Below are 9,184 nucleotides of genomic sequence, written 5' to 3' on the forward strand. Positions count from 1 at the left end.
GATTCCATCAGATCAAAAGATCTTTGCTGGGGAGGTGGACAAGGGGTTTCATCTCCGCCCAGTCCAGGTCTGACCACCCCATGATGATTGGAGGGAGCTCCAGACTTCCTTGGGGCAGACAATTGAGGGTGACTCAATTCACAGGGTGACTTGGGCATGTTTCAGTAAGACCAGCCCCCTCCGGAGTCCTGAAGCCCAGCTTCAGCCAACAGAAAGCAGGGGTTTGGGGGAGCCAACAGCCTCGTCAACAAAAATCCTCAGGTGACTCTGGTCCAGAGTCACCTCAAGTAACAGGAAGTCTGTCTGTCTTAACATGTAGGCAAGCCCAGGTAGGTGGAAACACTGTCGGACTTCCAGAAGCACATCTTTTTAACCCCAGGAAGACTTAGAACCAAGTGTAGAATGGATCAAGACAACCTGAACCACAGCATTAGTGGTAGTGGTTTTGCATTTAAAAAATAAGGGGCGGGGGGCGCAGAATTCCCTGGCGGTCCAGTGGTTAGGACTCTACGCTTCCACTGCAGGAGGCCTGGGTTCGATCCCTGATCGGGGAATTAAGATCCCAAAAGCCACATGGTGTGACCAAAAAAAAATAAAGAATCTGAACATATTTGGTTCTCTTTGACAAATCAGCCTAATGGAATGACAGACATCCTTGTAACAGCACTTTACAATGTGTAAATGAGCGACTGAGAAGGGTGGGCCTGATGCCTGATTACATAATGCTCAAGATGGAAACATCTAAGACAATAAGTTAAGATTCACAGCACTTACAAGTTTTCCTGGCTTATAGGAATCATTTCTCATACTCAGGAAGGCTCTATGGCAAAGCCCTTAAATTTACAAACGCTTTCTTGTTAGAGTGAAGCATCACAGGGATCGAAGTGACCAGGTGTATGAGGGAGCCCAGTGGTACTCAGAGGCCCCTCGGAAGTGACAGCTCAGTTCCACAGCTAAGGGGCTCACCTACCTACCTTAGACAAAGAACAAGCAAAAGACGTTTAGGGGCAACTTCAAAAACTCAAGAAGAATCAGTGTTTGGAATGTCGATGGTAATAAAATTATCCGTCATGAAATCCAAGAAATAAACCAGAATAGTCTTTTCTGCACCAAATATCAACCATTGAAATCCTTAACACACACATGCGCACACATGCACACTTGGCCCCAGCATGTGCAAGCAGGGGGCTTAGAACAGGAGTTCCCATTCAGGGACAGCCACAAGTTCAGATCAACACATCATATGATACAAATGTATATAACAAAGGCTGGGATTTTATTTCCAAGTAGACACATGTAGAAGGCACACGGGCAAAGCGATGGCTTTGGGGCACGGGAAGGAGAGATGGGGAGGGGCGTGTCTGAGGTCCCCCTACTTCCACCACCCACTAAGCGCACTTGAGACAGAACCAGTGGTGGGGGCTCCCACCCAGGGCCCTGAGGGTCCTACTGGCTCTGGATGAAGCCTTGGGACAGCTCCCCAGGCATGATCCCCCTCCTCCCAGGGGGCAGGGCTCTGCTGGCCCCCCCCAGCTGGAGGGACCAGCTTCCTGGGGAGGACCAGGATCACAGAGAGAAGAACAGGATGAGGACCAGGAGAAGCACCCCCAGCAGCACCACAATGGCACACCACTGTCGGCGGTCTGGGGGCAAGAGGGTCAGAGTTCACAGAGGGGAGGCAGCACCACCCACAACCCACTCCCCCCACTGCCGAATTGCCACCCCCCTCCAGGGGACTCACCACTGGTCATGTGGGATACTTTGGCCATCTTCCTGAGGACCCCATCCATCCGGGACTGGGTGTGGTCCATCTCATGAACAAAGGTGTCCAGCATACTGCCGAGATCAGGATGTCATCAGCCCCTGGAGGGCCTGTGCACACCAGTGCAGCCGGCCGAGGGTTCCTGGCCCACCCCCGGGGTCCTGGCCTCACATGCCCTGCTCATCTAGCTCCTCCCCGACGCGGCCGGACATGTGTTTCAGAACCTGGATACTCCCAGACACCATTTCCAGCTGTTGATCCTGCTGGTCCATGATCAGCTGCAGGTTGGAGGGGTGGGAACTGTGGTCGGCAGGGAGCCCTGAGCTGCCTGAAGGCTCCTCCAGCCCGGGGCCTCCAGCCACCCACACACACCTGCTGTGTGGCCTGCTGCTCTTCAATGTAGCGAGAGGTGGTTGAGACCACACTGGCGTCCAGCAAGTCACTGGATGACTTCAGGGTGGCTGGCTTGCCTGTCAGCATCTGTGGAGGCCAAGACCACAGGCTCAGGGAGGGTCGCCCACTCACGGCAGAGACAGACAAGGTTTGTGGCAAATTTAGATGGTGGTTTGTCAGGAAGGCAGTCTCTGGAGTGGGACGGCCTGGGTTCCTCAGAGCCACCACTTACTAGCAAGGTGACCCCGAGGCCATATCACTTGACTTCCCTGTGCCTCAGTTTCCTCATCTGTAAAATGGGGAGAGCTATAATTCCTGTTTCCTGAGGATGGAATAAGGATTTAATGAATTAATCCAGGGAGAACAGTTATTATCCTATAAACACACGTATTTAAGAATTGAACTTTAATACCCAAAGCAGCACACATGGAAGGCACGTGGACCCTGCTATAGGACTCCAAGCTGCTGCAGACCTCAGCCCTCCACCCTCCCAGACCCCATGTGGGTTTAATGGGTGAGGCTGCTGTTTACAACATGCAAGAATGAACACACAACATAGAGGGAAAAGGTGTACAGACAGAGGCAGCAGAGAGAATGCACACAAAAGGCATGAGTGGGTACACACATGGGGCAAGCACACCCACAGAGGGAAATGGTGTGCATGCACAAGGCAGATGGGGATCCACTCAGAGGTCAAGTCCAGAGAGGTCAACTGCATACACAGATTAAAAAGGTAAGCATCAAATCCTGAAAACAGTAACACAGAGAGCTAAAAAAAAAAAAAAGAAAGAAAGAAATAGGCCACCCCACACACACAGGAAACCGGTATAAACCCACAGGAGAAGGCAGAAGAGATTATACACACAGAGAGCGCTCAGGTGTACACATCCAGAAAGAGCAGGCAGGTAGACAGCATGGAGACAACTGTGCACAGAGAAGATGAGCACTGACACAGAGGGTGGCTTGCACTCAAAGTGGAGGGTCACCCCGAGAGACAGGGGGTGAGGATATTGGGTCGGGACGCCTTACCTCTCTATTATTCCTCTCCATGAAGGCTATGGCTGCGGGGCTGACCATATGGTCCTTCATTTCCTAGGGGCAAGGACAGCATCAGAGAGTAATGATACCCCAACCTCCCCACCCTCACCCCACTGGAAACTCTCTTCACCTGGACCGCTTCCCGCATCCTCTCCACAAACACCTTTCTCTCCTGCAGGTCTCCGGCTGGGAGCTTGAACTTGCCTGGGTTGGCTTCCACTATGCGTAAGCCGCGGGTCAAGAGTCAAGGCCAGAGCCCGACAGAACGCCCTCCTCTGCCTCAAAGCCCTCAACACCTCCTAGGTGTCCAGCCTCCCCGAGGGCTGGCTCCCACCGTCCCCTGCCACTTCAGTGGGCTCTCCCATGCCGCCCTCCAACTCCCCAGGATATCGATGGTCTCCTCCAGGTCCTCGAGGTCCCACTCGATGCTGCGCAGGCCATTCCGCAGCTCATTGGTCGTCCAGTCCAGCTCCTCGCGTCCGACCGCCGCGCCCTCATGCAGAAGCTCGCACCACCGCTGGTACAGCCCTCGGGCCGTGTTCACCGCCTTCTGCACCTCGCTGCGGGTAGGGGCACAGCGGGCGCGGCTGGGGGCAGGCGGTCCTCCCTCCCACCACTGCGCCCCCAAACGAGCTGGGGACTCAGGAGACCCTCATATCCCACTGCGTACCCCTCCCACACGGCCACGGGGCGATCCCGACGGCCGTGCCCAGAATGCCTGACATGCTCCGGCTGGCACGCGGGCACTGGCTGGCAGGGGGACAGCACAACCTCTGTCCTCCCCCATCGCTGTCACTCACCCTCGGACTACAAAAAACGGATCTTCGAGAGACATGTCACGCCCCTCACCCGCCCGAGGCCGAGCCCCCTCCCCTCTCGGCCTGGGAAGCTGGTTCCCTCCAAGAGGTGCAAAACGAGCCGTCACCCCCGCCCCCCGTCACGTGACCCCTGCCATCATTGAGAGCTGGGCCGCCAGGGGAGAAAGAGAGGCCTTGGCAGCCCGAAGTGCGGAAACATCCGCTCTCTCTTTCGCCATCTTGGTTGTGGGCAGAGACGGCTTCCTGTCTGCACGTACCGCCCCTTCGCGTCCTGGTCCCCGGAGGTGTCCTAGTTCTGTCTGGCGGGGTTCGACTCAGAGCTCCAAATCCCTCGGTTCGAGACCCAACCTCTCGGATTGTTGCTGCGCAACCTGTTTCCCTTCCGGGCAATGTAAATAATAATAGTCTCCTTTAAATCAGGCGAGATTATGGCTGGGGAAGGGGCTCATTCAATTCGTAGATCATCTTCATGGGCTCCCTGAGCCTGCGCCTCGATCCCGTCCTAGGAGATGGGAGATGAGAGATGGTCCCAGTCCAGGGTCGGGAGTGGCAGGTTTGGTAAGGAGTATTGGGAGAGGTTGTATCCCCACCTTCCCGCGGGGGCAGGGTAAAGCGCGGGCGTTCTGTGGGGAGTTCTGCTGGACTCTCCCCTCCTCCTCTTTTCTCCTGCGGAGGAGGGACGCCTCGAGATCGCCCTGGGGCGGGTTGGCCGCGAGTGGGGGCCTGGAGATGCTTCTGGGGGGTAAGGTCTTTCTGGGTGCGATCCTGGGTGTCGCGGGAGTGGGTGTGGTGGTGGCTCTGAGGATGGTCTGCAGGGAAGTCCTCTGCTTGTGAGGAGGGGTCAGGAATGTCTGGAGAGGGACTCATAGGGTCGCCACCTGTGTGACAGAGCCCTTCTGTGTGGGGTCTCCGGGAAAGCACTTTTTTTTATGGGCGGGGGCGGCAGCTGTCGGCTGAGTGGGGTTCTGATCTCGAGCGGGATGTCTGAAGAAGTCCTCGGAGGGTCGCCCCCGTTGTGTGTCAGAGATAGCGTCTGGGCTGAGGATGTCATTGTGGAGTTTCGTGGGGGGGGATGGGGGCGTCCTCAGCAGGTTGCCGTAATATGTGGCAGGATCGCTGAATGGGGACAGTTTTGGGAGAGGTCTTTTAGAAGAGAGAATAATTGTTGTTTCCGTGTGCCGGGGTTGGGAGTGGGGGACATGAGCATGCTCCAAATGTGCACGAGAAGAGCCATTTTTTTGGCGGAGGGGCAGGAATACATGAGAGGGGGCCTGGCAGGGTCTCCATGGGGGGGGGGCGAGGGGCGGGGACAGGAATGTAGTGGTCCTCAGGGAGTAGCTGCTTGTGTTGGCAAGGTCTTTGTGGAGGTCTCTGGGAGATGGCGTCAGTGTGAGCCCTGAGGTGGCCCCTACCCGCCGGCAGGGGGCTTTCCGGAGAGGCGTCACACCTTCCTGGCCTCCGGAGGGAAGGAAGCGAAACTTTCTTCTCCCTCTCCGCGGGCCCGCCTGGACGCCGCTCCGGAAACCGGGGGTTCCAACCAGCTCTAGCGGCTGGGAGAGGGAGAGCGGAGGGGGCCTGCCCGGAGGGTAAGGCACCACCCCCGCCCGCCCGGAAATGGCCGGCTAAAGTCTTGTATAGAGATCCTGGCCCCAGTCCTTATATGGGCAGACGGAAGCAGCTAGCGCGCATGCCCTACGTCATTACTTCCAAATTTAGTTGTGGAAGTCTGGCAGATCTAGTGGCGGGAAGGTTCGCGCGCCAGTGCGGGGGTGTGTGTGTGGGGAAAAGCCTCCCCTTAAAGGGCCCGCACCACGAATGAATGGAGCTGTTCGAACAATTCTGCATTTTCTGAGGAACTGGAATTAGGTTTTCTTGGAACTGTAGAGCGTAGCGGAAGGTGGGGCCGATGTTTTCTGTCTATCTGCTCTATCTCTGCGTTGCTCAGTTTCTAGGTCCTATCCCAGCTCCGCCTCCCGGGAAGCAGAGGCGGAGCACGGCTGCGTCGTTTGGGGGACCGCAGCCACATGTTCACTCGGGCTGTGTTGCGGCCGGGTCCTCCGCCTTACGAGCTCCACACCCACGGTGGATTTCGTGCCGACGGAAACTGGGGTTGGGGGGGCGGAATGCTCAAAGCGGAGCGCAGAGATGGCAGCCTGGGCTGCGCTTGTGTCTGCAGACGTCCGCCGGCCGTGTAGTGGGCAACTTTGCCCTAGAGCCAGCCAGCGTGTCCCGCTTTCTTACCGCTTCCAAATGAGGGAAAGACGGGGGGGCGGACGGGGGGGCTGGCAGACGCTGGAGAGACCGGAGAGCTTCAGGTTACACTGGTCCCCTTTCACCGCCGTGGCTCATTTATTCGTTTAGCAAATATTGGACGAGTCATTCTGCCTCGGTTTCCTCACCTGAAGAAATAAGATTTAACTACCCTCCCCGGAGTGGAGGTGAGAGATCAATGAGATGTTTATGAAAGGAAAGCCTTTAGCGCCTGGCACGTAGTAAGAGCTTAGTAAGTGTAAGCATCGTTATTGATTAAAAAGAAACAAAAAGAAAAACAAGACATTAATTAGGCGCCTGGTAGATGCTAGGCACAGTTCCCACGGGGGATGTACCGGTTAGAACCCAAGTCTTCCCGGGCGCGAAGGGAAACGTGCCACGTACGACCCGCAGGGGTCTCCAGACGCAACCCGTGGGTGGACCCTGAGCCCCACCCACGGCCACTCTCCCCTGGGCCCGCGCGCGGGTGCAGTGGGGGGCCCTGAGGAAGCAGACCACCCCGAGAGCTCAGCTTGGACTGGGGAACGCTCCTCCTCACACGAGTTAGGGTCCCTTTTCTTTGCTCGGTAAATTCCACCCTGTCGCTTTAAGGAGTCTCTCGGCGCGGAGCTGTGGAAAGCCCGGATGCGGCTTTCTGATTGGGCGGGGCGTCTCAGTGACTTCACTTGGGGTACAAAAGGGCCCGGGTGGCGGGCGCCGGGGCAGAGAGTCTTGGCAGCGTCTCAGCGTGGGTTGGCCCGTAGAGAGAGGCGTGAACGGGCGCCTTGTTCAGCGTGCACCTGCCACCTGCCCTGCCCAGCCCAGCTGGGAGTCCCCGCCGCCTTCGCCCCTCCGTCAAGCAGCTATGGAAGTGCAGAAAGAGGCGCAACGCATCATGACCCTGTCGGTGTGGAAGATGTACCATTCGCGCATGCAGCGCGGTGGCCTGCGGCTGCACCGGAGTCTGCAGCTGTCGCTGGTCATGCGCAGCGCCCGGGACCTCTACCTCTCAGCCAAGGTGGAAGCCCAGGAGCCCGAGGTGACCTTGCCGCCCGCCCGCTCCCCTGACCCTTGCCTGCACCCGCCGCGGGAAGCGGAAGCCGCAGCAGAGGCAGCGCCCTCCGACGGTGAGCAGCCCTCTCCGGAACCCATGGACACGCAGGAGGCACCGAGAGCGGGGGAGACCCCTGCCCGCTGTGCCCAGCGCCCCGCCAAAGTCAGCCGCAAGCGGCGGAGCTGCAGCCTGAGCGACGGTGGGGACGCCGCACTGGTCCCGAGTAAGAAAGCCCGCCTAGAAGAAGAGGAGGAGGAAAGGGCCTCTTCGGACGTCCTTGATCGCCTGCAGCCCCCTCCGGCGCAAGCGGAGGGCGCCTTCCCCAACCTGGCGCGTGTCCTGCAGAGGCGCTTCTCCGGCCTCCTGAACTGCAGCCCCGCCGCGCCCCCGACGGCGCCGCCGGCGTGTGAGGCGAAGCCGGCTTGCCGCCCGGCGGACAATATGCTGAACGTGCTGGTGCGGGCCGTGGTGGCCTTCTGAGGGTCCGTGAGCGGCGCAACCAGATCCCAGAGCGCAGGCCGAACCGTCGGCCAGAGTGCGCAGACCCGAGGCGAGGCCCACCCCCGGGGGAGCGCCCGCGGAAACCGTGGAGAGGAGCAGCCGCCCGGGCTGCCGAGATGCCCTGAGAGGGACTCTACCCACGGGGTGCCGTCGCCACCTGTGTGCAGCGGCGACACCGAGAAGCCTGAGCCGGGGGCGCGGGCGCCTTCCCCCAGACCTGCTGCGCCCACAGGTGCTGTCTTAACGGACTGGGATGTGGACCTTACCCTCTCCTTCTGGGACTTGGAGAAGGGAGCTTTGGTTCTTTAAACTCCTCAGGGTCGTACTTTATTTTTTACTGGGGGCTGTGCTGCCCTTTCAAGGTTTTTCAATAGTTGGTGTTTGCGTTTCCAACCTCAGAGAATTCCAGGCACTCCCCTTCCCCCTCCAGTGACATACTTGTGCAAGCGGTCATCGTTGCGTCATGGGCAGACGTGGGGAGCTTCCTGTTGCCTTGCGTGGGTGTGAGGCCTGGGAGGAGGATCTGGGGTGTGGACGCCCAGGGGAATGGGAGGAGGGCGGCCTGAGTCACTTCGCCTCCGCGTGTTGTGGGTTATTGCCCCGAGCCCCTACACCTTCGGGGGCAGAGGGCAGATCTAATTTCAGGTTAAAATTTTTCTCATCTGGTGTGTTAGAGGTGGGAATATGTTGACAGCCTCAAGCTTGATCCTCCCTCAGAGCAGCAGACAAAATCAACCCAGACGTTCCTGGTCTGAATCACAGAAATGGGGGGAGGGGGTTGTTCAGAGCGCTGTAAAGCTGAGCTGGGATCAGTTGCTGGTGAGACTGGGCCAGTTTGGGGGGAGGGGGGTTCTGTTTACCTTTACTGTGGTGGATTCTGTTAACTCCATCTGTCTGGCCTTTTTGCTAGAAACGCCAGATAGGAAAATAAAGACCATTTGAAGAAATAGTCTGTGGAGCCCGTCTGGTTTTCTTTCCTGGTGGGGGAGGGGTAGGGTTAAGGGGTCAGAAGCTGGCTGGCGGCTTGCTGGGGCCCCAGAAACCGGTCTGACCGGCTACCACGTGGGCAGAGTGGGCGGGAAGGGGCCGGGCCCCTTTTCTTTGCCAGAGCACTGGGTGCTGATTGTCTAGTGCTCTGACCTTTCCTTAACCCTCTCACGTTTGGGGGTTCCTTGGACATTCTCCTATATTTCTGGCTGGGTCAGAGTGCTTTCCGAGTTCAGACGTTTGGGGGATACTTTGGGTACTGTGCCCCCAGCAGAGTCGGGGGACCACACCTCCTTGGAGACATGAAGGATGTCTCCCAACAGTCCTCCCCCCTCCCCCCCCCTTGATTAACTGAATCAGCAGGGATCCCACAACTGGGGT

The 9,184-nt window shown here is 58.1% G+C and overlaps 2 protein-coding genes across 4 annotated transcripts; one reads left to right on the forward strand and one right to left on the reverse strand.

Annotated features, from left to right (window-relative positions):
• Positions 1-1,256: 1,256 nt before the first annotated feature.
• Positions 1,257-4,114, reverse strand: STX10 (syntaxin 10). 3 transcript variants are annotated; one of them, XM_036845472.1, is made up of 8 exons: positions 3,994-4,114; positions 3,584-3,753; positions 3,324-3,418; positions 3,185-3,247; positions 2,135-2,242; positions 1,934-2,040; positions 1,742-1,836; positions 1,257-1,643 (listed from the first exon to the last, which is right to left on the reverse strand). In XM_036845472.1, exons 1-8 carry the CDS (start codon positions 4,026-4,028, stop codon positions 1,567-1,569), a joined length of 750 nt encoding a protein of 249 aa, XP_036701367.1. In that variant the 5' UTR covers positions 4,029-4,114; the 3' UTR covers positions 1,257-1,566. The 3 variants fall into 3 exon arrangements, with proteins under 3 accessions (XP_036701367.1, XP_036701368.1, XP_036701366.1); XM_036845473.1 differs by having other exon boundaries at positions 1,275-1,643; positions 1,938-2,040; positions 3,994-4,094; XM_036845471.1 differs by having other exon boundaries at positions 1,275-1,836; positions 3,994-4,094.
• A 1,251-nt stretch (positions 4,115-5,365) lies between these two features.
• Positions 5,366-8,765, forward strand: IER2 (immediate early response 2). The gene has a single exon (XM_036848629.1). It carries the CDS (start codon positions 7,127-7,129, stop codon positions 7,793-7,795), a length of 669 nt encoding a protein of 222 aa, XP_036704524.1. The 5' UTR covers positions 5,366-7,126; the 3' UTR covers positions 7,796-8,765.
• The last annotated feature ends 419 nt before the right edge of the window (positions 8,766-9,184 follow it).

The sequence above is a fragment of the Balaenoptera musculus genome, chromosome 3 (genome assembly GCF_009873245.2).
Source record: "Balaenoptera musculus isolate JJ_BM4_2016_0621 chromosome 3, mBalMus1.pri.v3, whole genome shotgun sequence".
NCBI lineage: Eukaryota > Metazoa > Chordata > Mammalia > Artiodactyla > Balaenopteridae > Balaenoptera > Balaenoptera musculus.

Excerpts from the sequence above, each read along its gene's own strand:
- STX10 (XM_036845471.1), bottom strand. The coding sequence starts at position 4,028 with ATGTCTCTCGAAGATCCGTTTTTTGTAGTCCGAGG. Across the intron at positions 3,419-3,583 it reads GGACCTGGAGGAGACCATCG|GCATAGTGGAAGCCAACCCA; the intron begins ATATCCTGGGGA and ends CCCGCGGCTTAC. Across the intron at positions 1,837-1,933 it reads GAGCTAGATGAGCAGGGCAT|TATGCTGGACACCTTTGTTC; the intron begins GTGAGGCCAGGA and ends TGATCTCGGCAG.
- IER2 (XM_036848629.1), top strand. The coding sequence starts at position 7,127 with ATGGAAGTGCAGAAAGAGGCGCAACGCATCATGACCCTGTCGGTGTGG.